The 25,235-nt window shown below is 36.7% G+C and overlaps 1 protein-coding gene across 2 annotated transcripts in view; it reads left to right on the top strand.

Annotated features, from left to right (window-relative positions):
- The window catches only part of CEP128 (centrosomal protein 128), a 456,203-nt gene that overhangs the window by 420,381 nt on the left and 10,587 nt on the right, over positions 1-25,235 (top strand). Inside the window, exons 24-25 of one of the 2 annotated variants that reach the window (XM_030803555.1) lie at positions 11,311-11,419; positions 18,787-19,895. In XM_030803555.1, coding sequence (XP_030659415.1) covers positions 11,311-11,419; positions 18,787-18,890 — 213 coding nt within the window. In that variant the 3' untranslated portion in view covers positions 18,891-19,895. Of the gene's footprint in view, positions 1-11,310; positions 11,420-18,786; positions 19,896-25,235 lie in introns of those variants that run through there. The other variant, XM_004091859.2, reaches the window with a different exon arrangement.

Raw genomic sequence — 25,235 nt, forward strand, 5'->3', positions numbered from 1 at the left:
AAGGATAGTAAAGAGGACTTTGTTTTGCAACTTGGATACCAGCTTAGCCATAGTAGAATAGGGCACCAGGCAGAGTCCTGAAGCCCTCATTCCATGACCTAGCTCCCAGATAACATTTCTAGACAGATCCTGGGTCAGAAGGGAACCTGCTTTGTTGAAGGAAGGACCCAGTCATGACAAGATTTATCACCTGCTGACTAAAGAGCCCGTAGGTCCTGCACACCTATAATCCCAGCACATTGGGAGGCTGAGGTATGCAGATCACCTGAGGTCAGGAATTCAAGACCAGCCTGGCTAACATGATGAAACTCTGTTTCTACTAAAAATACAAAAAATTTAACCAGGTGTAGTGGTATGCACCTGTAATCCCAGCTACTCAGGAGGCTGAGGCAGGAGAATTGCTTGAACCCGGGAGGTAGGGGTTGCAGTGAGCCGCGATCGCACCATTGCACTCCAGCTTGGGCAACAAAAGTGAAACTCCATCTCAAAAAGAAAAAACGTAAGTGGTACCCAGGCAGTAATCGCCACGGGCCTTAGGTAAGACCCAGGCCTGTGCTAGCTTCAGGTGTGACCCAGCACATTCTCAGCTGTCGTTGTCACAGGGAAAGACTTTTCCTGCTTGAGGAAAGGAAAGAGAAGAGTAAAGGGGACTTTGTCTTGCAGCTTAGGCAACAGCTCAGGCACAGTGGGGACCCTGATTCCAGATCTTGGCTTCTGGACAACATTTCTGGACCAGTCCTAGACCAGGTAGGAGCCTGTTGCCCTGAAGGGAGAGGCCCAGGCCTGGCAGCATTCACCACAAGCTGAATGAAGAGCCCTCAACATTATCTGGTTGACGGTTGAGTGAACATCGGTAGTAGTTAGGCAGTACTCATCATGGGCCTGGAGCTATGGTGGTCACAGAGAGAGACTCTTTCTGCATGAGGAAGGGAGAGTGAAAAGTAGGAAGGACTGTCTTGTGGCTTGTGTGTCAGCTCAGCCTCAGTAGAATAGAGCACCAAGTAGATTCCTAAAGTTTCCAACTCTAGGCCCTGGCTCCTGGATGGCATTTCTGATCTGCCCTGGGCTGGGGCAGAGCTCACCACTCTGAAGGAAAGGCCACAAGTATGGCTGGATTCACCACCTGCTAACTGAAGAAGCTACAAGCCCTGAGTGAACATGACCAGCAGCCAGGCGTTAGTCACCATGGACCCAGCAGAGTCCTAGTGGTGATGATCACAGGGATGTTTCTGTCACCCCTCCCCCATCTCCAGGCAGCTTATCATGGAGAGAGAGATTTCATTCATTTGGCAAAAATTAGGGAAAGAGAACAAGAGACTCCACCTGGTAACCCAGGGAATTCTCATGGATCTTATTCAAGACCACCAGGCAATACCTCTATGAGTCTGCAAGAGTCACAATGGTACTGGGCTTCAGGTGCCCTTTAATGCAGACCCGGCTGCAGGGACCAAAGACTTAGATCACAACACTCAATTCCCTTTGAGTACTTGGAAACCCTTCCCAGAAAGGACGGATCCAAACAAGCCCAGACTGCCAAGACTACAATAAATACCTAACTCTTCAGGGCTCAGACATCAACAAATATCCCCCAACATCAGAACCATCCATGAAAACATGCCTTCACCAAACAAACTAAATAACACACCAGGGACCAATCCTGGAGTGACAGAAATATGTGACCTTTCAGAGAATTCAAAGTAGCTGTTTAAATAGCACCACAAAATTCAAGATAACACAGAGAAGGAATTTAGAATCCTATTAGGTAAACTTATCAAAGAGATTGAAATAATATTAAAAAATCAAGCAGAAATTCTGGAGCTAAAAAATTTAATTGACATACTGAAGAATGCATCAGAGTCACTCAAAAGCAGAATTGCTTAAGCAGAAGATACAGTTAGTGAGCTTAAAGACAGGCTATTTGAAAATATACAGTCAGAGGAGACAAAAAAAAAAATGAAGCACACCTATAAGATCTAGAAAATAGCCTCTGTTGATGAAAAGAGTCAAACTTTGTAAAATATTTGAAGAGATTTATTCTGAGCCAAATATGAGTGACCGTGGCCCATGACACAGCCCTTAGGAGGGTCCTGTGAACATGTGCCCAAGGTGGTTGGGGTACACCTTGGTTTATATATTTTAGGAAGGCATGAGACATCAATCAAATACATTGGTTTGGTTCAGAAAGGTGGGACAACTCAAAGCAGGGGCTTCCAGGCTATAGGTAAATTTAAACATTTTCTGGTTGACAATTGGTTGAGTTTATCTAAAGACCTGGGATCAATAGAAAGGAAATATTCAGGTAAAGATAAAAGATTGTGGAGACCAAGGTCTTTTTGAAGTCTTATAGTGGCTGCCCTTAGAGACAACAGATGACAAATATTTCCTATTTAGATTGTTGAAAGGTGCTAGGCTTTTAGTTAATCTCTTCAGGATTGGGAGGGCTTGGAAGAAAAAGATCTAGCTATGTTCATAGAGATTCTTTACAGATGCAGATTTTCCCACACAAAGGATGGCTTTGCAAGGCCATTTCAAGATATGGCAGAAAAACATGTTTTGGGGTAAAATATTTTGATTTTCTTCCTTGTATTGTAATGTTATGCCAGAGTCAGATTGGAAAGTAAGTCACGATATATAGAATTAAATAAAACCCATCTGATGAGAATTTATAGTTTGTAGGGCACAACTCTCCAGACCCCTTAGACAGGAATTTGGGCAAGATTAAAAAATAGAGCTTAGCCTTCACCTCAAAAGGACAGATACGAGAGTTTTTGGCCTTAAAGAGGAGCTAGAGAGAGATTGGAGTAGAAATTCTTTCAAAGAAATAATGACAGAGAATTCTCCAAAACTACAGAAAGATATAAATATTTAAGTACAAGAAGGTTATAGAACACCAAGTAAATTTAACCAAAATAAGACTACCACAAAACATGTAACTCCCAAAGGTCAAGTATTAGGAAAAAAAATTAAAAGCAACAAGATTAAATAAACAAATAACATCCAAAGAGCTCATATACATCTGTCAGCAGACTTTTCAGTGGAAATCTTACAGGCCAGGAGAGACAGGCATGACATATTTAAATTGCTGAAGGAATACAACTTTTATGCTAGAATAGTATATCCAGGAAAAATATCCTTCAAATATGAAGGAAAAATGAAGACTTTCCCAGACAAACAAAAGCTGAGGGTATTTATCAACACTAGACCTGTCCTATAACAAATGCTAATGGGAGTCCTTCAATCTGACATAAAAGGATATTAACAAGCAATACTATATCATTTGAAGGTACAAAACTCACTGGTAATTGTAAGTACACAGAAAAATCTGAATATTATAACACTATAATTACAGTATATAAAGTACTCATACCTTCAGTAGAAAGACTAAAAGATAAGCCAATCAAAAATAATAATAAATGCAACTTTTCAGGACATAAATGGCATAAGATAAAAATAAAGACAACAAAAATTTAAAAGTGGGAGGGGTGAAGTTAAAGTGTTTTTTATTAGTTTTCTCTTTGCTTGTTTGTTAGTTTGTTCTTGAAGTGTTATCATTAGTTTAAAATAACATGTTATTTGCAAACCTCATGATAACCTTAAATCAAAAAACCTACAACAGATACACAAAAAATAAAAAACAAGAAATTAAAACATACTACCAGAGTTTTACAAAAAGGAAGACAGAAAGGAAGAAGAAGACCAGGAAACAAACATAAAATGAATAACAAAATGACAGGACTAAGTTCTTGCCTATCAATAATAACAGTGAATGTAAATAGACTAAATTCTTCAATCAGAAGACACAGAATGACTGAATGGATTGAAAAAGGGAACAAGACCCAATGGTCTGTTGCCTATAAGAAACACACTTCACCTATAAGGACATACATAGACTAAAAATAAAGGGATGGAAAAAGATACTTCATGCAAACAGAAACCCAAAACAGGAGGAGTAGCTATACTTAGATCAGAAAAAATAGATCTCAAAACAAAAATCTATAAAAAGAGACAAGGTTATCATATGATGATAAAGGGGTGCATTCAGCAAGAGGATATAACAATTGTAAAAATATATGCACCCAACACTGGAGTACCCAGATACATAAAGCCAATATTATTGGAGCTAAAGAGAGAGATAGATACCAATACAATAATAGCTGAAGACTTCAACACCCCACTTTCAGCATTGGACAGATTATCCAGACAGAAAATCAACAAAGAAGCATAAGACTTAATCTGTAGCATAGACCAGATGAACCTAATAGATATGTACAGAACATTTCAACCAGTGGTTGCAGAAGACATCCTTCTCCTCAGCACAGGGATCATTGACAAGGATAGACCATATGTTTGGGCACAAAACAGTTCTTTAGAAATTCAAAAAAATTGAAAAACCAAGTATCTTCTCTGACCACAAGGGAATAAAACTAGAAATCAATATGGAAACTATACAAACACTTGGAAATTAAACAGTATGCTCTTGAATGAACAGTGGGTCAATAAAGAAACTAAGAGAAATTTAAAAATTACTTGAAACAAATGAAAATGGAAGCATAACATATCAATACCTATGGGGTACAGCAAAAGCAGTACAAAGAGGAAAGTTTATAGCAATAAATGCCTACATCAAAAAAGCAGAAGAACTTCAAATAAAAAACTGAGTGATGCATCTTAAAGAACCACAAAGCAAGAGAAAACTAAACTCAAAATTAGTAGAAGAAAAGAAATAATGAAGATCATAGTAGATATAAATGAAAGTGAAATAAAAAAATACAAAATATTAACTAAACAAAAAGTTGTTTTTTTGAAAAGATAAAATTGACAAACCTTTAGCCAGAATAAGAAAAAAACAGAGAAAAGACCCAAATAAATAAAATCTGAGAGGAAAATGGAGGCATTACACCTGATACTGCAGAGGATCATCAGAGACTTCAATGAGTAATTATATGCCAATAAATAGGAAAGCTTAGATAAAATGGATAAATTCTAGACACATACAAGCTACTGAGATTGAACCATGAAAAAAATCCAAAACCTGCATAGGCCAATAACACGTAATGAGATTGAAGCCATAATAAAAAGGCTCCCAGCAAAGAAAAGCCTGGGACCTGATGGCTTCACTGCTGAATTCTATCAAACACTTAAAGAACTAATACCAATCTTACTCAACCTATTTCAAAGAATAGAGGAGGAGGGAATACTTCCGAACTCATTCTATGAGGCCAGTATTACCCTGATACCAAAACCAGAAGAAGATACATTTAAAAAAAAAAAAAAAAAAAAAAAAAACCCACAGGCCAATATCTCTGATGAACATTGATGAAAAAAAATCTTCAACAAAATACCAGCAAACCAAATTCAATAATCTATTAAAAAGATTATTTGTAATAGCCCAGGGATGCAAAGATGGTTTAACATACACAAATCCACCAGTGTCATACATCATACCAATAGAATGAAGGACAAAATCCATATGATCATTTCAATTGATACTGAAAAAGCATTTGATAAAATTAAACATCCTTCATGATAAAAAAAGAACCCTCAAAAAACTCAGGTTTTAGAGGGATTTTAAAAGGAACATATCTCAACACCATAAAAGTCATATATGACAGGCCCACAGCTAGTATCATACTGAATGAGGAACAACTGAAAACCCTTCCTCTAAGATCTATAACCAGACAAGTATGCCCACTTTCCCTAGCTATTAAACATAGCCTTGGAAGTCCTAGTTAGAGCAATCAGAGAAGAGAAAGAAATAAGGGGCATCCAAATTGGAAAGGAAGAAGTCAATTATTCTTGTTTGCCGATGATATGGTCTTCTACTTGGAAAAACCTAGACTGTACTGAGAAGCTATTAGAACTGATAAACCAATTCAGTAAATTTGAAGGATACAAAATCTACATACAAAAATTAGTAGCATTTTTATATGCCAACAGTGGACAATGTGAAAAAGAAATCAGAAAAGTAATCCTATTTACAATACCCAGAAATAAGATACCTAGGAATAGACATAATGAAAGAAGTGAGAGATCTCTACAATGAAAACTATAAAACACTGATAAAAGAAATTGAAGAGGACACACACAAAAAAATGGAAAGATATTTTATGGTCATGGATTGTAAGAATATTGTTAAAATGTCCATACTACCCAAAGCAATCTACAAATTCAGTGCAATCCCTATGAAAAGATCAATGACATTCTTCATGGAAATAGAAAAAACTATCCAAAAATTTATATAGAACCACAAGACTCAGAATAGCCAAAGCCATCCTGAGCAAAAAGAACCAAGCTGGAGGAATCACATTACCTGACTTCAAATTATACTACAGAGCTATAGTAACCAAAACAGCATGTTGCTGGCATAAAAACAGACACATAGACCAGTGGAACAGAATAGAGAGCCCAGAAAAAAAATCTGTACATTCACAGTGAACTTATTTTTGACAGTTTCCAAGAACATACATTGGGGAAAAGACAGTCTCTTTGATAAATATTACTGTAAAAACTGGATATTCATATGCAGAAAGATGAAACTAGAATGTATACCTCTTATCATATACAAAATTCAAATCAAAATGGATTAAAGACGTAGATGACTTCAAATTATGAAACTACTATAAGAAAAAAGAAACTCTCCAGGATATTGGATTGTGCAAAGACTTTGAGGAACACCCCAGGAGTAGAGGCAACCAAAGCTGGAGAGCTGGGATCACATAAAGTTAAAAAGATTCTGCACATTAAACAATCAGCCACATGAAAAGACAACCCACAGAATGGGAGAAAATTTTGCAAACTATCCATCTAATAAGGGATTAATAACTGTAATACATAAGGAACTCAACTCCATAGGGAAAAAAATCTAATAATTTGATTTAAAAACAGGCAAAAGATCTGGATAGTCATTTCTCAAAAGAAGATATACAAATGGCAAACAGGTGTAGGAAATGGGCTCAAGATCATTGAGAAATGTAAATCACAACTCTGAGATATCATCTCACCTCAGTTAAAGTGGCTTTTAACCCAAAAGACAGGCAATAACAAATGCTAGCAAAGATGTGGAGAAAGGGGAACCCCCATACAGTGTTGGTTGGAATGTAAATTAGTACAGCCACTGTGGAGAACAGTATGGAGGAGTTTCAAAACACTAAAAATAGAACTACTATATGATCCAGCTAGGTATCCCACTTCTAGGTATACAGGGACCAAATGGGAGGTCATTGGATCATGGGGGTGGTTTTCCCCATGCTGTTCTTGTGATAGTGAGGGAGTTCTCACAAGATCTGATGGTTTTCAAAGTGGCAGTTTCCCATGCTTGCTCTTTCCTGGTGCCATGTGAAGGAGGTCCTTACTTCCCCTTCTCCTTCCGCCATGATTGTAAGTTTTCTGAGACCTCCCCAGCCACCAGGAACTGTGAGTCAATTAAACCTTTTTTCTTCACAAACTACCCAGTCTCCAGTAGTTCTTTATTACAGTGTGAAATCAGACTAATACAGGATTATTGCACTCTGTATGCCTGTATCAAAATACCTCATGTACTCCATAAATATATACACCTATTCTGTACCCATAAAAAGGTTTTAAATATTTTTTAACAACGTATGTTTAGTAAATGTTATGAATAACTCTACCAATAAATTTTTCAACGGAAATGAAATGGATATTTTTAAAAGCCTTAAAATGTATCATTCAGTAATTTCAATTCTAGGAATTTATGTTAAATACATAAAAATATGGACAGAAGTTTTTGTACCAAGATGTTAATCAAATGCTTATTTATAACAGAGAATACTGGAATCAATTGTAAATTTTGAACAATAGGAGATGAGTAAAATAAAATACTATATAACCCTAATAATGATAATGATGATCATGATAGAGAAAATTCCCATGAAAAAATAGGAAACAATATTGTCAACAAAGGTGATCTCCATATAAACAGATATTTATAAGTAAGACCTGGGAAAATGTATCCTTAAATCATGCTAATAAGTTTTTATTTTAAAATATTTGTTGAATAATTTTTCTCTTGAAATTTTCCCGTATTTTTTAAATTTGCTAGAATGAAATATGTCAGTGCCATATTTTGACTGTCATATGCCAGGTAGCTGGCTTTATCATTAAAAATTTAAATTAGGCCAGGCACGGTGGCTCACGCCTGTAATCCCAGCACTTTGGGGGGCCAAGGCAGGTGGATCACCTGAGGTCAGGAGTTCGAGACCAGCCTGGTCAACAGGGCAAAACCCTGTCTCTACTAAAAATACAAAAATTAGCCAGGCGTGGTGGTGCATGCCTGTAATCCCAGCTACTAGTGGGCGCTGAGGCAGGAAGATCACTTGAACCTGGGAGGCAGAGGTTGCAGTGAGCCAAGATTGTGCCACTGCACTCCAGCCTGGGCAACAGAGCAAGACTCCATTTAAAAAAAAAACAAAAACAAAAAAATGAAAAAAAAATTATTATTTTTCTTTAAATAGAAAATATATAACTAATGCTTCGATGCCAGTTGACTTTGTTTTAGAAATTTAAAACCATGCCTTTTAGGAAGAATGAATAGTATTTAAATATCTTTGTTTAATTCATCCTTCCTCTGGTAGGCACATTTTGAGGCCATCATTACACCATCTGTTTCAACAAGATACTCAAAACTGTGTCTCTACTCCTGTCCTCTCACTGTCTTTCTCGATTGTGACATCAGTGAGTAAAATGTGTGTTTGCTTTCCCTTATTGACCTCTAATCATCAAAGCATCTTTTAGTGGGAAACCATTTATTATGCTTTTCTCTTTCAAAACCATGATTTATATCAAAACCATGATTCAGTGGAGATTTCTAGCATTGGTTGAGATCATAACCCTCTTCTCCATTTATACGTCTTCCAATTTCAGCCACATCTGTAGTATGTCACATCTGAACTGCAGTAGGTAATTTACCTGCCTCTAGTTGCCCAGTGTCAGCTCATTCTAAAGTAGTTGTTGGAATACATTTGGGGCATAATGTATATCCTTTCCTTTCCAGAGATCCTGCAGTGAATGACTTCAACTTTCTTATGAAATGCCCATCATTAGTGAAAACTGAAAATCCCTTGGTTAAAAACTTCAGGGTCTTCGTCTTAAATCTAGCTAAACTCCTGTATTAGTCTGATCTTGTGTTGCTGTAAAGAAATACCTGAGCCTGGGTAATTTACAAAGAAATTGGCTCACGTTTCTGCAGGCTGTACAGGCATGGTACCGGCAGATGCTTGGCTTTGGGGAGGCCTCAGGGAACTTTTACTCATGGCAGAAGGTGAAGCAGGCACAGGAACTTCACATGGCAAAAGCAGCAGCAAGAGGTGAGGGGAGGTGCCACACACTTAAACAACCGGATCTCGCGGGTACTCACTATTGCAAGGACGGCACCAAGCCATGAGGGATCTGCCCCCATGACCCAACCACCTCCCAGCAGGCCCCATCTCCAACACTGGGGAGTACACTTCAACATGAGATTGGGGCATATATATATCATCTCCCTTTGGAACATGAAGGCTAATGATCTTGAACCACCTGAGGATTATGTTCGTGCCTTTGGCTTAAAATATATGGACCTTTTGAAAATATTTTTAAAACGTTTGCCCTTTCTTTTGCACTTACGTACATTGTATGTGACACAGAAATAAAATATAAAGTTGGTACTTGGTATAGAGAAGGACGGCTAATTCATCAGATGGTCATGTTACACGAGGCCTTACTCCATGTTGGGACCATATTTTGAGGAATCTTTCTGGGCCACCTAACCCACAGATACGGAATTTTTGCCAACATTTCTTGATTCCTTCATCTCCCTAGAATCCTGCTGTTATCCTCAGTTATGGTCTTAACTGATATTCATCCTTCAATCCTGTGCTGCTTCAATTCATTCTCCAAACAGAGGCCCAAGTAATCTTTGAAAAAAATAAATAAATAAAAGCTTGTCATCTTTCTCCTTTAAACTCCTGATTGCCTTCTGATTGTACTTAAAAAAAAAAAAAAAAAGTTTCAAATCCTGAGCATGGCCCTGGACCTCACTGTAATCGCTTCCCCCAGGCTCAGTGTACCTAAGCTGTGGGGTCTTCCTCCAGTTCTTCAGACACACCAAACTCTTTCTCACCTCCACACTTAGTTAAGTCTGGAACATCATTCCCTGACTGCCCTCCCTGATCCTTCTCCTCACCTTCCGCCTTCTCATGCCCCACCAATACATTTTTACCTGGCTGATTTCGTGGATTCATATTCAACATTCAAATATTGCCTTAATTATCACCTCCCAGAGGGGTCTTATCTGAATCCTAAATCTAAACTTGGTTCTTCCTGCTATTACCTGTTTTTATAACACTTGTAGTTTTTATTATATCATTTATTTGTTTAATGCCTTTCTCTTCTGCAAGCCTGAAGGCTGTCTGACTGTAGACCCCAATGTCTTGCTTTCTTTTAGCCTAGCACATAGTAGGTGCCCAATAAATTATTGTGAATGAATGAATGAGTGAAAGAAGGAAAAAAAATACAAGTATGGTAAATAAGTAGGAAGCATTCATGGTAAGAAAATGCAGTTTTACTGTTTATCAAAGGAAAGTATATTAAACATGTATTTTAAATCTATTTTATTAGTTAAATTATTTAAAGTTATAGCTGAAATATGTGGAGAAGGACACATTCATATAATACATAAGGAGAAGGACCTTTTCTGGGTTCATTTTCATTTACTAAATACTTATTAAATGAGTGAGATGATGAATATAATCTAGAAAGCAGTCTAGCTAAATGTATTTTAAAACATCCAATTATTTTTATTGACCCAGTATTTTTTCATAAGAATTTGTCATAAGGAATCGTCCTAAATATGGAAAAGGTTATATGTTTAAAGATATTTCTCACAGTGTTATGTATATGAGTAAAACATTGGAAACCACCTAAATGCCAATAAAATATGGCTGAGTAAAACATAGTATATCCACTAGATAGTATAACAGTAACTCATAAGCTAAAGGTTAGGATAAATAATGACTTCAAAAATGTTTACAGCATAAGTTTAAGTTAAACACAAAGTTTTATAAATTCTATTCATGGGGGAAAAAGACTGGAAAGAAATATGTTATGTTGCTATAGCAATGGGTGATTTCTTTTTTCCAAATTATGCTTAACATGCACATATTTTATTTTTACAGTGATTATAATTATATTAAATTGTGCATATACAACATAGCTTGTATATTAAGATTTAATTTCAGCTTCAGTACATTTAAATGAGTCTTGGTCCTTACCTTGTGTAATCATTGAAATGCTGTGCCTTTTTTTCCTTAGGGTGACAGAACCTTTCTGGAAGGTTCCCACACTCATGGGTTAGATCACTCATCATCTTGGCAGGATCACAGTCGCTTCCTGTCTAGTCCAAGATTTTCATACATGAACTGTAAGTAATGAAGTCTTGTACCCATTTTTAAATTTGATTTAAGAAAATGCAACACATGGGAAAATTAGTTTAAGGCCAGTACATGATAGTAATATTCATAAGTCTGAGAAAATCCTCATGAATCATGCAAAAAATGTTCAAGGATATTCATCATAGTACACAGTTTACTAAAAATATGTAGAATCCCTCCTTTTTAGACTTTATACTTCTCAGAATAACTTAACCACCCAAGGTGAAAATCTTAATTAGGCAAATTTATTGTTTGGAGATTGCCAGTAACTATGGATAAATGAGTAAAGAAAGTTATTTTATAATAAAATTCAAATTATCAAAAAATTGAAGGTCTTTGCATATAAATGTTGAGAAATATGTAATCTTGTACAAAGAGTAAGAATACTATTACTGCTAGATTTCACTCTGTGAATATTTCGTAAATCTTGATAAATGTCATCATCAGTATCAACAAGGTATGTGTCCATTGGCCCAAAATGCCATCTGCCACCATCTATCCCTGCCGTCTCCCTTCCTTCCTATATGTGGTCTTCAAGTTTCAGCTTATATGTAATTTCCTTAAAGAAACTTCACAGTTTGAAGTGTAGTCTCTGTTATGAGCACCCACAGTGTGCTACAATTTTTCTTTATATCTTGAGGATAGGAGCAGTGCCTGTTTTGTTCACCACTGTTTCCTTGGCACTCTATATAATAGTTGGCAAATAGTAAATACTCAACTAATATTCAAATAATATTCAATTAATATACATATACGTTGTTTTTGTTAAGTCCACATTTATCTAAACTATTGGGATCCAAATGTTATTTAATGGATTTTTATTTAGGTAATAATTTCGCTGTTCAGTTTACCATGGGCCTGTAGGGTTATACATTAAATTTGATAATTCTGTCATTTAAAATAGCTATATTGCTCTAAAATAAAATACCAAAATAAGCCACTAGGAAGTAGGTCAAATCCAAAGGTGATAACTCTCATTTTTGCTGGTTTATATTCATGGATTCATTGAATAAATATTTATCAGTTTCTGATAAATGGTTTGGTTTTTCATTATTTCATGATTATTTTATTCTAAATGCTGAGCATTTTTTCTTCCTGTCCTAATCATTTTCCCAAGTGATTTTGTATCTACATAATCCAAGAACCACCCTTCAATGTGGACCTCAAGTTGGTTATGGCACCTCAGAATTTGATATACACATAGGCCAAATTTTTTTTCTTTCATATTTAGCAATGAAAAACTTTCTCCAAGTCCTTCTAATATAAACAAGCATGGAGGAGGAAGTAGGGACTTCGCACCATGAAACATCACAGTGTCCCAATTAGTAAGACATTCAAGAGCCTGGAGATAAACAGAACCATGATGTGAACACAGAGGTCTTTGTTATACTGCTGTTACTTTTGCCATTATGACCTTCATAAGCCTTCCTAGAAAGGCACCTAGAGGGAAGTAGTTAGAAGACATTAAATGGAAAACATCAAGATTTTTGGAATTGTATTTACTACTATGATAGGCAGTGAAAGAACCTGTATTTAGGTTTCAACACTAGCATTTCATGACCAGTTGTGGTCATTTCTCTAATTAAGATATATTTCTCACAAGCAACTATAGGTTTCTATAGAAATACACTGGCTGAAAAGGAAATAAAGTTAAATAGGAAAAAATATCATCAAGAGCATAAACATTTATTAAAGTTTATATTGTGAAATCTAACTGAAAAATTTAACCTAAAAAGTAAAACTCTTCATCAGTTTAATTAGTAAATAAATAAATTAATTAATTGATTAATCCATAGTCTTATGTTTTACTATTCTTCTCGTGTACAAGTTTGTTTTATGATTTTCTTCCCAGACCTATCCCCATATTTTCAAAAATACTTTTAAAAATTTAATCATAGCTATCTTATCATTAATTACTTTCAAGTAATTGAATTATAATTATTTCTAGAAAACATTCTTATTTGCTTTTCTGATAAGCCTGAAGTTTTCTGTTTTTAATAATGGGGCACATTAGCAGTGAGAAACATTAGGATTACCCTGAATACTTCATTTTTTGTAGCAAAATTTCAGCTCACTTATAGAAATTGTCCTGTAATTTTTCTTTAATCTCCCTTTAAATTGAAAAATTAAGAAGAAGAGATGCCGGGACCAACAAAGAGGAAAACAGAACTTACCGCAAATGAATAATACAGGGAACAGTGGATGTTTTAAAGAATATCATTAATACCCTTTGAGAGATAAGAGAAAATATTATGTCCACTAAATTTAACAAGAGCAAAATACTATGAAAAAGGAACACAGACTAAGTGGTGTCAGAATTTTAAAATATGATTGCCATAAAGAGAAAAGAAAACTAGAAAGGTGGAAAACAATGTGAAATGACCACAAAGAAAGGAGAAGAAAAAGAAAAAGAATGGGACAATAGAGAGAAAAGATAAAATTTTTAGAAAATCAATTCAGGAGGGACAATAGATGATTAATGTGAGTCTTGAGAGAACAGAGAAAACAGAACAAGAGGCCAGGAGTGGCCAGGCCCACCCAACAAACACCCACTGCACAGTGGCCGTCCTGAGATTGTCCTTCACTCTTTTCCTATATTGTTGCCCGTGTGCCCAGATCCTATACCTTCCTCTTTCTTGTTTCACTCCTTTCTTTTATGAGAGTGATGCAGGACAAGCAAGCCCCAAAATTGAGTCTTAGTCCTTGGCTTCACCCAGGGAAGAATTCAAGGGCAAGCCGGTGGTGTGAGCAGCAGCTTTTATTGAAGCGGCAGTGTACAGCAGCAGCAGAGGTCCTACTTCTTGCAAAACAGGCCTACCCCATAGGCAGTGTGCCCAGAGCAGCAGCTCAGAAGCAGTTCTGCACTCATAGTTATAACCACTTTTAATTATATGCCAATTAAAGAGCAGCTTATGCAGAAATTTCTAGGATGAGGGTGGTAACTTCCAGGTTGTTGGGTTGTCGCCAGGAAAATGGCGACAGGTGTGTCATGTTGCCGTGGCAATGATAAACTGACAGGCACACGTGTGGGCCTGTCTTATGGGGAGGTGCTTCTGCTTGAGACCCGTTTTAGCTAGTCCTCAATTTGGGCAGGTGTCCAAGCCCTGCCTTTGGAGTCTAGTCCCACCGCCTACCTCAAGAGCACATCAAAGAAAAGGAGTTGGGAGGCCGAGGCGGGCGGATCGCGAGGTCTGGAGGTCGAGACAATCCTGGCTAACACGGTGAAACCCCATCTCTACTAAAAATACAAAAAATAAGCCGGTCGTGATGGTGGGTGCCTGTAGTCCCAGCTACCCGGGAGGCTGAGGCAGGAGAATCGCCTGAACCCGGGAGGCGGAGGTTGCAGTGAGCCAAGATCACGCCACTGCACTCCAGCCTGGGCGACAGAGCGAGACTCCATTACAAAAAAAAAAAAGAAAAAGAAAAAGAAAAGAAAGAGAGAAAAGGAGGTAAATATTTTTAGTGTTTGTATTTCTAAAAATAGATTTATTCCATTATATAAAATTCTAGTGGAAAATGATTTTCTTTCTGAAGTCACTGAACAATTATCCTCCAAAATCCAATGTTGTTGTTGAAAAATCCTTCATTCATAGATAAAGACTGTCACTCCTTTGAAGTCATCTTCTGCACTCCCATCCCACCCTACCACATCCTTTCTACTGCTCGCTCCAGGAACTTTTAGGATCTTCTCTTTCACCCCAGTGAGTTTGTGATGATGTGCCTCAGTGTGGGTCTTGTCTTATTTATTCTTCTAGCTACTTTTTATCTGGACACTCATGTTTTTCAGTTCTGCCATACTGAAGGAAGAAAGGAAAGATTCTATCCAGAAAATTTGCAGGAAACAAACAAAAAACTGATAGATATCTGATACAATTGAACACTTAAAGAAAAAAGACTACTAGTGGACATATGGCAGATCCAACTGAGCACTTAGAAGCAAGATGGTCACAGAGAAAGAGCAAATAAAAAGAAATAAAATTAAAACAAGAGTCAATTAATAAACCCAGGAGAAAAAAATGAACAAGAAATGTTGTCATAGTATACTTACTATGTTTTCATGAGCCATATTTAGTCATAATACTGTAAACAGTCATATAACTAAAAGCTCATATGTAACTATATTGGGAGTATGGGGTGAGGAGAAGGGGGTGGGTGTGGATAATGTCTAAAAATTTAAATCAGAAAATAGCAATATAGGCTTCTCCATGTTTTACAAAAATGAAATAAATACAGAAAATAAAACTGGAAGAGGTGATCATAACTGACTCTGGGGAGTGGATTGTGGAATTCAGAGAGGTAGGACAAGAAACTCCTGTTTTTCTGTGTAACTCTTTGGTATTATTTGATATGTGTATATACACTTTGGCTAAAAATGATTCTTACAATGACCAGTGTTACTAAGAAAACCCCAGCTTTTATGTCTGACTAGTAAATGTCTAATTTTTTTGTTAAGTCTCAGGTGGAACATGAAAGCTGGGGTTTGGAGTTTGGAGCAGTTTAGATCTGTGTAGAGATAGAGGGAGTGGATGGTCATAGGTCCTTAAGCAGACATGAGTTTCTGGGCCCACAGAACAGTCAGCTCCTTACTCTAGTCAGAATTTGTACTGAGTGAGGCCCTTTCGTTTAAGCTGTAGATGCTAAGGTATTCATTCTGCTGACTTAGATGCCCTGTCAAACTGTGACCAAACTGAAGTGTAGAATCATTGACCATGGAAAAAACAAAGGAAATGGGAAAATACTGCATAATTTGTGGTCTCTGAAGTGATCCAGCATTAATGAAAGTTTGTTTTAAGAAGTAATTTATGTCAGCTTTGTGTAGTTCAGGTCAATTCAAGAAAAGGTAGATTCCTTCTGCCAGGAAGAAGGGAAGAAATGTATAAATTGTAAGTTTATATTGCCATTGGAAATAGGAACACAGAAATCCATTATTTAAAGCCGTGATCACTACCAAATTTATCCTGGCTTGCTGGAAGTTATGGCCGTGAGTCAGGACACTCTTTTAGAAGACTTGGATTCCATTACCTTCAGCCTGTAGACCGTGGGGGCTTAGTAAGAGAGACTCATAATGTCAGCTTTTGAAACTGTCATTTTTGCTTTTCGAAAGTGGCAACTGACCACTAGTCACTATGTATAGCTCCTTTTAGACTAAAGGAACACAACTCCAGGATACAGCCATCACATCCCAGGACTGGGACCAGATCAGATTACACTGAGGTCCATAGTAATCTGACGACTTCTAGAAATCTCTAGTTTTTTAAGACTAAAATGTTTCATCTTTGTGGAGTTGGTGTCTCCAAACCAGATTTTAAAAATAAATGCAGATTGTAAATTTCCTGTAAATCTAAAACTGTTCCAAAACATAATGTTTGTTAAAATAAATAAACCCCCAAAAAGAAGGAATTGTTATTCTTCATGGGGAAAATGTGTTATCTAAGGATTAGTATAAGAGTTGGAAGTGAATCTTAAGATTATTTTAATTTGATATTCTTAGAAAAGCAAATTAATGAAAGATGCTTAAAAATACTATTTCACTTTCTTACCTCAGTTTACATTGCTATAAAAAGAAAAGTTAGTATTCTCACTTTGTGTTTTGAGGTGCCTCTAATGGTAGTTTAAGTCCCTGGGGTGAAAAATAATTTATCCACAGCAAGAATAGCACACTATTTTCACTTCTGTGTTACACTTCAAGGTCTGCCTGGCTAACTGTGAAAAGATACTTCATATGTAACCTGTCCTCAGCCTTATAGAATAAAATGCCAAAGATTAATGGCAATGAAAACACTAGGACACTGATAAAGGCAATAAAATTGTTTCTTGTCTATTAAAGGATTTAATTCTATGAAAATGCAGTCTCTCTGTCTCTCTCATTTTACAGGTTTATTTTATGTGATTACAGGTTTATTTTATGTGACTGTGGTTCAGGTATTTTTTACTGATCAGTTAAATGGCGGATATTTTTAAATAATTGAATTCTGATTTTTGCAAGTTGACAAGGTACTCTCTAGAGGCGCTCCAGAAACCAGCTAGAAAATCCCCAGTTGGCTGTCATTTTAAAATCCCTCAACTATATTCACATGTTCAACCAGTATTTACTAGGAGGCTGTGTACCATGTCCAGTGTTCAGTTGTGGAGTATACAGTAGTGAACAGGACAGGCAAGGTCATGTCATGGAGAAACAAGTAGCGAGCACGTAAACAAGTCATTTAAAATGGTGATTGGTGCTATCAAGGTGAAATGATAGAAGGTACCTGGAACAGGAGCACTCCTTTAGATTGGTGATCAGGATCTGCCTCCCTGAGGAGGTTACAGCCGAAACCTGAATGACAAGAAGCAGCAGCTGAGTTGAAATTGGATGGGAAGCATCTTCCTGATAGTAGGGGCAAAAAGTACAAAAAGCTCCGGAGAAGAAAGGGCCATGGTCTCCTAGAGATACGGGCTACTGAGTGAGTGAGTGAGAGGGTGCAGCCACAGTCAGATGTGTGGATTTTATTCTGAGTTCACTGGGCAACCATTAAGGGCAGGATGAGGGAGTCATGCAGGAGAATGACATAATTTGATTGACATTTCAGAAAGGTAACTGTGGTTGTGTTGTGGAGAAAGGATCATAAGGGAGCAAGAAGAAAACAGAAAGGGAGAAAATGGTGACTTGGGGGCTGAGATGAGAGCAATGGGGATGGTGTGAATCAGGACTCAGGTGAAATTGATAGGGATAGTCATTAGCGCTCACTCTTAAACTGAATAGATGGATCAGACAGGACAAAGGAAGAGAGGAACTACAGTTTGAGAAATTGGGCAGATGGGTATATCATTTTTCAAGTTGGAGAAGAGTAAGGAATGAGCAGGCATCAGAGAGTAGAGATCAGGAGAGGAGATTTCACACAGACAGTTGGATATAGGCATCTATAGCTCAGACGAGGGGTAGGAGATAGTAAAAGAATAGTAAACTCAGACTGCAGGTCTACTTTCAATAGACTAGAAGTTGTAACAAAGAGGATTCCATAAAAAGGAGCCCTTAAGATTTCTGCCTCTAAAATTCTGTGCGAGTGTGCACGTGTGTGTGTGTGCGCACGCACATGCATGTGTGGTTTATATCATTGTATCCTGACAAAGCACACACTTTTTACTCTCAGGTATTCTTCAAATAAAATAAAAATTTTAATTCTCATGTGTTTTTTTTAAATGTCTTAAATCGAGTGTATTTATTCTTAGGTTGAAGGTCTGTTAGTCCATGTGAAGTTTAATTATAGAAAACTCGATCCAATACCATGATACATTAACTACCTTCTGCAAAATTAATTTTTTAGGCCAGTTTTATATTCACCTAGGTTTATTTTTCTTTTTCTTCTTACCTTACCAGCATTTACCAAAAGAACTGTTGCTCCAGATTCAGCTTCAAACAAGGAAGATGGCACAATGAATGGAACAAGTTCACAACCCAAAAAAGAGGAATATGAGAGCTAAAAAAGCAAATGTAATTTGTTATTTTACATGAGTGTGTTACAAATAATAACATCTCTATTCTTACAGCAATTTGGCCCAGATTATCTAACAGACATACCTGCAGCTTTGGCTCTTTGGTATTGCCAAACATTGACAAAAGTGACAATACTGTTGATCCTCGTAAATGATAAACCAATCCAAATAATATCAGCTCATGAATGATGTGCAGCTAATTTATTTGCAACTTATACTAGCACAGAAAGAATGATATTTTTTCACTTTGTATTTTCCTTTTTCAAGTGTGGTCAGTCACATTTTCCCAACCAAAATTTGGATTTCTAATTGAGGCCTTTCAAAAATTACTGGCTAAAAAGAAGGAAAATGAGTTTCCCTTGAGGCAAAAGTTGCCAGCACTTTAGATTCAGGGAGCATTTATATACAACTGATTTTTTGAAAAATGCTTTCTCCCTAATAAATTATCATGTGTTATAACATGTCATGGAGATGTGCATATATAACATTAGACAGTCCACTTTATAAATGCTCAGGACTTTTATATCCATCATCTCAGCAGTCCGCAACTACATATATTAGCTGAAAATTATTTCCAATCATCCATTTTTAATAGCAATAAAGAATTCATAAATGGTATCTGAACTGTAGAGCACTGTAAAGAATTCATAGCACTATTTATTTATTTGTCTTTTTGTGGCCAAATATCCTACTGTGATCACTTCAGTCATATCCTGGACCGTCTTTGGTTTACTGTGACTAAAATCATAGCACCAAACTCCTTTGTCCATGAGATTTATATATAATCTTGTATAATTTGGTACTATCTGCTTCTACCATCCCAACTTTTTTCATCAAAGTGTTTAAGAACGTATTCCCTTTACATGCTGATCTCCTAGTGGAGAAAGATTTATATTAAATGCTAAGTAATAATAAACTTTCAGGAACTGAATCCTATTGGGTCATGGATTCTGCATAGACAAGGGTAATAAAGCAATACCTTTGTAATATGCATTACATTTTGTGTTTGTTAAAGTACACTTGCTCGTTAAGAGTTCTCACATTTCATAAAGATGCTTCCACTCAAGATATGTTGTCCTAACTTACCATATTTGATGGTACTGAAGAAAAAAATGGCAGCCTCTTTCCATGAACTTGAATGCAGCTCTTCCTTTAGAACATGAAGGTATCTCATATCCAAAAATTGCGTAACACAAGCTATGTAACCTGAGAGTATAGCTATGCATTTTTATCATGTATGCAGTTCAAAAATCTTTTACTGAGTGCTTACTATATGCTAGTCATTGTGCTAGGAGGAAAAAATGAGATACAAAAACAGGTATGCATGTCGCAAAGTTTGTTTGGCATTAGGAATTACATGAAAACAGGAGTGATTTGTTCAGGCTAGCTGGAGAAATTTGGGGTTAGACAACATTAAACAGATTTGGTTTTCTTCTGTCTAACTTAAGGAATTCTCAGAGCAATGTAATGTACTACTGAGCATTATGAGGATTTATTGGGAGTATCCTGTGTGGTGTGACTCACAGTCCTGGTGATCCATATAAACTATATCACTCTATGGTAACATTTAAAGTATTGAGAATTTATTTCCATTGATGGTTTGACCAACATCAAAATATTTTATCTCCTTGGTCCTAATAACCAGCAGAGAAGAAAATATGAGGGAAAATCAACAGGTTTTATTTAAATCCTATGGATAAATGTTAGTTAAATAACTTTTTCTTTTATGTATTAGTAGGGCCTTCATGCTGTCCATTCTCTTCAATAAGAACTGATATAAACCATTATTAGTCCATCTATGGTCATTTAAAAAAAAATTGCACCAAGCCAATTAGACCTGAAAATGTAAAGCAACTCAAATTATTTACTTGAGAAATGCTTGAAAACATAGTAGCCAGTGATTTTATAACAGAATGGAGAGGAATCTTATGAAATAACTTTTTAAGTCTAAAAAAAGAAAGCCATTATATCTTGTTATTGAATGCCCTGTGCTACTGTTGGATGAATGAAGGTATTTTCCATATTTGACTTAAATATGGAACACACTAGAACTTCAAAGACAAAGTCAACTTTTTGTGAACAACAAGTTTGTCAAAATTCCTTGGCCTCCTGTTTATATAGAATTAAATCCAGGGACCTGTCTCCTCTGAAGATTTTTCCTATCTCTTGCAGTTACCCTACCCTTGAGTTGGAAATCAAAAAGAATGCTAAGGAAACATTAATAGCTTGATTTGTGCATTTTAAAGCCAACAGCTTCTTTCCTTTACTCACCCCTTTGGCAGGATAGCCTCAATTACATGTGATATCAGCCCTGTTTGAATAGTAGCTGGTCCACCATATTGCTTGTAGCACTGGGACATTGGGAAGGATAAACTTTATTCTGCAGTAAGCCTGGTCCAGTACTTCATTTGAAGGTTGACCTTTTTGGTTTAATAATTTTGATTCTTCTGGCCATCTTTCTCCCTAAACACACTAAACTTTCATTGAAGTTGCTGAAGGCTACACGGGGAGAAACACAGCTGGGAGAAATCTGGCTTAATGTTTTTCCCATTGGCTAAGGTCATATTATTTCTTTGACTAGTGTCTGACTGGAAGGTTGAAAACCAGTTGGTTATATAACGTTTTATGCACCCAGTTTCCCAGAACCACTAACTTTTCTTATTGTTGTAGTTTACCTACCTATTTTTACTAATAAAGGGCTAAAATCTATAGCTTAATAAAATAGTATGCATACAGCATTTAAAGTTTACATGTATAAAAAATGCCTACCTACTTAACTAAGAAAATGAACCTACTTTTCTTCATTTTTCTCCTTTCAAGTATGGTAAATGCATTTTTCATTTTGAATCTCAGTTCAGTGATATGCAAGGTACATTTAGAGCCATTTAGTAGTTGTCAACATTTTCTCTAATCTGTATTGAATTTTGTAGTTAGGTTACACATCGTGTTTAAAATGGGACCAAATTCTTACATATAAAGAGATGGCACATTTACTTAGCAAACTCTTTTTTTAGGAAGGGATAAATACCTCAAATTGTTTTACTCAGGATTTGTTCTTATTATAAATGCAACTACACATCCTATGGTAGCCAAGAATGTGAATGATCTTTGAGTAATTTTCCAAGAGTCTTACACCCCCTCCCCAGACAAACTGTTCCAGTGTTTTCTCTCAATTTAAAACAAAACAGAAAATTTGTGATTTTCATGGCCTTCAAATGAGGAAGCTGTTCTCACGAAAGCATCTGGTTTTCTTGGATCAAAACTAAATTATGAACCTTAGCTGGAAAGGAAATTTGGGAAAGTTTGTATATAAAGGCATTTCATGCACCAAAATTTGATATGAAAATAGTTCCATCTTTCAACTTTTAAGTTCTCAAATGTTTAGCAATAGAAACATATCAACTTATCCCTATTTGACAAAAGAAATTTAAACCACGAAAGATTCCATTTAGTTTCATTTCCTTACAAAACACGACACATCTAATTTAAGGCTGGAAGAAATGCTTACGTGGAAAAGCAGAACTTTGGATTCCAAGCCCCCAAGCAGATTTCAGAAAAGTCACCGTAGCTTTTGATTAGTAACAAAGTAAACCAATCTGCTCTTTGGTGAAACCAGCCGCACCTTCTAGTTATAACCTCATCTGGCCCTCATCTGCCCCTATTGGCTTCTCCTGCTATAGCTATGCCTATGACCATATCCTACCTAAATTCAAGCCCAGCACAAGTCACCCTTAGTGTTTTACCAGGATAGCCCCTACTGTTGACCTCTGAAGTCTAGTAAGTGTTCGACCCACACTGTAAGGGCCGAGTCTAGGGTTTGTAGCCCCTGCATTTCTTTTCAGGAGCAGCCAATTAGGAAATGATTTATATTGCATAAGTCTTTGGCCATTCTTATGGCTAAAACCCTAGGGATACTTCTGTGGTTGGGCATCTTTTCTTCTCTAACATAGCTGGATTCTGACGTGGGTGCAAAGCCCTGTGATAATTGTGGATGTGAACTTGACCTCCTTGCGCTCTACAGGAATATAGTGGATTTCTAAACATAGCTACATGTTAGCTTCCTTTCATAGAGATGTTTGAAACAATATATCATCTGATGGCCTCCAGCTTTTACAATGTAGAACCTAATGTCTTTGAGCATATAAATGAGAATGTTGGGGGGTGGGAAATGCTACCGTAGTCAAAACAGAGCCTCGCAATATTTATCACCTGTACTTACAAGGATAACTTGCTATGTTTCAGGAAACTGAAGTTACACAATTGCCAATTGCCATTCTCTGGACGAATGCTCTCTTTTTCTCAAACAGGCAGATAGATGCTAGACTGTCCTGCACAGTCTATCTTCTGTCGCCCCAAAGGACCCCACAACTTGTCGCCCTCTCATTTTTTATTATTTTAATGAAGCAGTTTGACTGGTATTATTTAAATAAAATTAAAGTTACAATTTATCCTTAGATATTGGAGCTCTGTGTCTTCTTAGCTATATACTTAATTGGAAATAAAGATCAGAATACTGGCTTGAAGCAATATATATATATATATATATTTTTTTTTTTTTAAAGAAAACTAGTGGATACTAAACTACCAACATTCAGATGTTACAATTTAAAAGTAAAAAAAAATTCTGAGGGAAAGTAGGATAATATTATATGTTCCTTAGTCACTAGCTTACAATCTTCTTTACATAATGATTTAGTATTTTCTTAAAATCATACTTGCTTAAAAAAATGCCAAGTTTAATTTTGATAATATGAGGTTTTCCATTAAATTATACAGTTTACTTTTGTTTTTTTCTTACAAATTTTTAAATTGAGAGTCAGGTGTACTTGTGAATCATTTGAAGCCACCAAGCATTCAAATGGCTTTCAAAAGTGCAAGACACTTCGCCAATAATGTGAAAATTTGTACTTTGAAACCGTGCATCTCTTTGTCCTTGAGATACTATATTTCTATTGGAACTATTTCATCTCTCCCAGTCTCTTTCTTTCATATCCTTCTCCGGTATCCAGTCCTCTCCTCAGTGATCTTTAGAAGCAACTTTCTGTCCTTTATTAGGGCCAGCCTGTGGGCTACAGTCATGCTCACTTGTCCTGTGCATGTATTTTAAGATAACAGGGTAATCACAAGCATAAGGAGTTAGTGAGATTAATACATGAAACACTTTTGTTATTTTTCTTAAGATGTGAGCTGGTCTATTATCCAGGTGTGAAAGGCTTCTCTTGGTAAAATAAGATCATTATTCTTCATGCTTGTGTGATAATACACAGCTATTTTTAATATAATATTTATATGTACTTCATATATCAGAGAATCTGTTCATATCACCTTCATCACCTTATAGTCAAAAGAGCAATTCCCAAAATGTGTGTCCAGTTGCACATTTGATTGAAAATTTCAATTTCAAATATATCCCCTTTACAAGCTTCCCCCCCCCCGTTTTCTTCTTAGCTCTTGAAGCCAGCTATTATCAGATCATACTGCATAACTCTTATTCAGTGTTATCCCTAGGGTAGTGGTTATGCTAGTTTAGATTTTGTTTGTCCATTGTTGCTCAGCACTTAGCTGGATAAGGGAATGAAGGATGGCAGGAGTTCTGTAAAATGATATGAACACAGAGGAAGCTGAGTTGCCTTTAATAACACACATTTTAAACTGTTTACTGGAAGGAAAAAACTGTGGTAGCACTTCATCCTTTATGTGATGCAGGGTCCCTGGAAAGAAGCATTGTGAGAAGTCCTGTTGAACTTGATGTGCACTATAAAGTCACATTTCTGATGAAAGTTGCACTAATCCTTCATGTTCTCTATAGACTGCTGGCTAGCAGTTTGGATCTGGGTGCAAAGTGATCGGCTTTCTGATGTTTTTCAGCCGGGGTGCCCTGTGCTTGTGTGTCATTTTGGATTTTCATTTTATTTATGCTGTCATTAATTCCACTGTGAGTCAAGATACAGGCTTGATTTATAGTACTTAGCACATCTGAAACTTCCCATCATAATGAACCCCAAGCTGTTAGTTACCAGAAGTAAAACAGTGATGGGTAGCAAAGCCATCTAACACGGTGGCTTTAGGAAGGTGGCATTAAAAGAGGTTTGGAGAAACCTAGGGATTTTTTCCTTCTTTCTTCCCCCCCGCCCCCACGCCCCGGCCTGAGTAAAATAGATGCAACAGTTCTAACGAGGCACTTCCTGCCCAGAGTCACTGGCAGAGCAGCCTCCACCCAACAGCTGCAGCTTGAGAGACCTCATGCTGCTGGCCAAGGTTCATTCTGTGCTTTGACCAAGACCACAGCCAATAAAGCCAGTGTGTACCGTGGAAAGAGTTTCCCATTTTTTT

Source organism: Nomascus leucogenys, chromosome 22a, assembly GCF_006542625.1.
Source record: "Nomascus leucogenys isolate Asia chromosome 22a, Asia_NLE_v1, whole genome shotgun sequence".
Lineage (NCBI taxonomy): Eukaryota > Metazoa > Chordata > Mammalia > Primates > Hylobatidae > Nomascus > Nomascus leucogenys.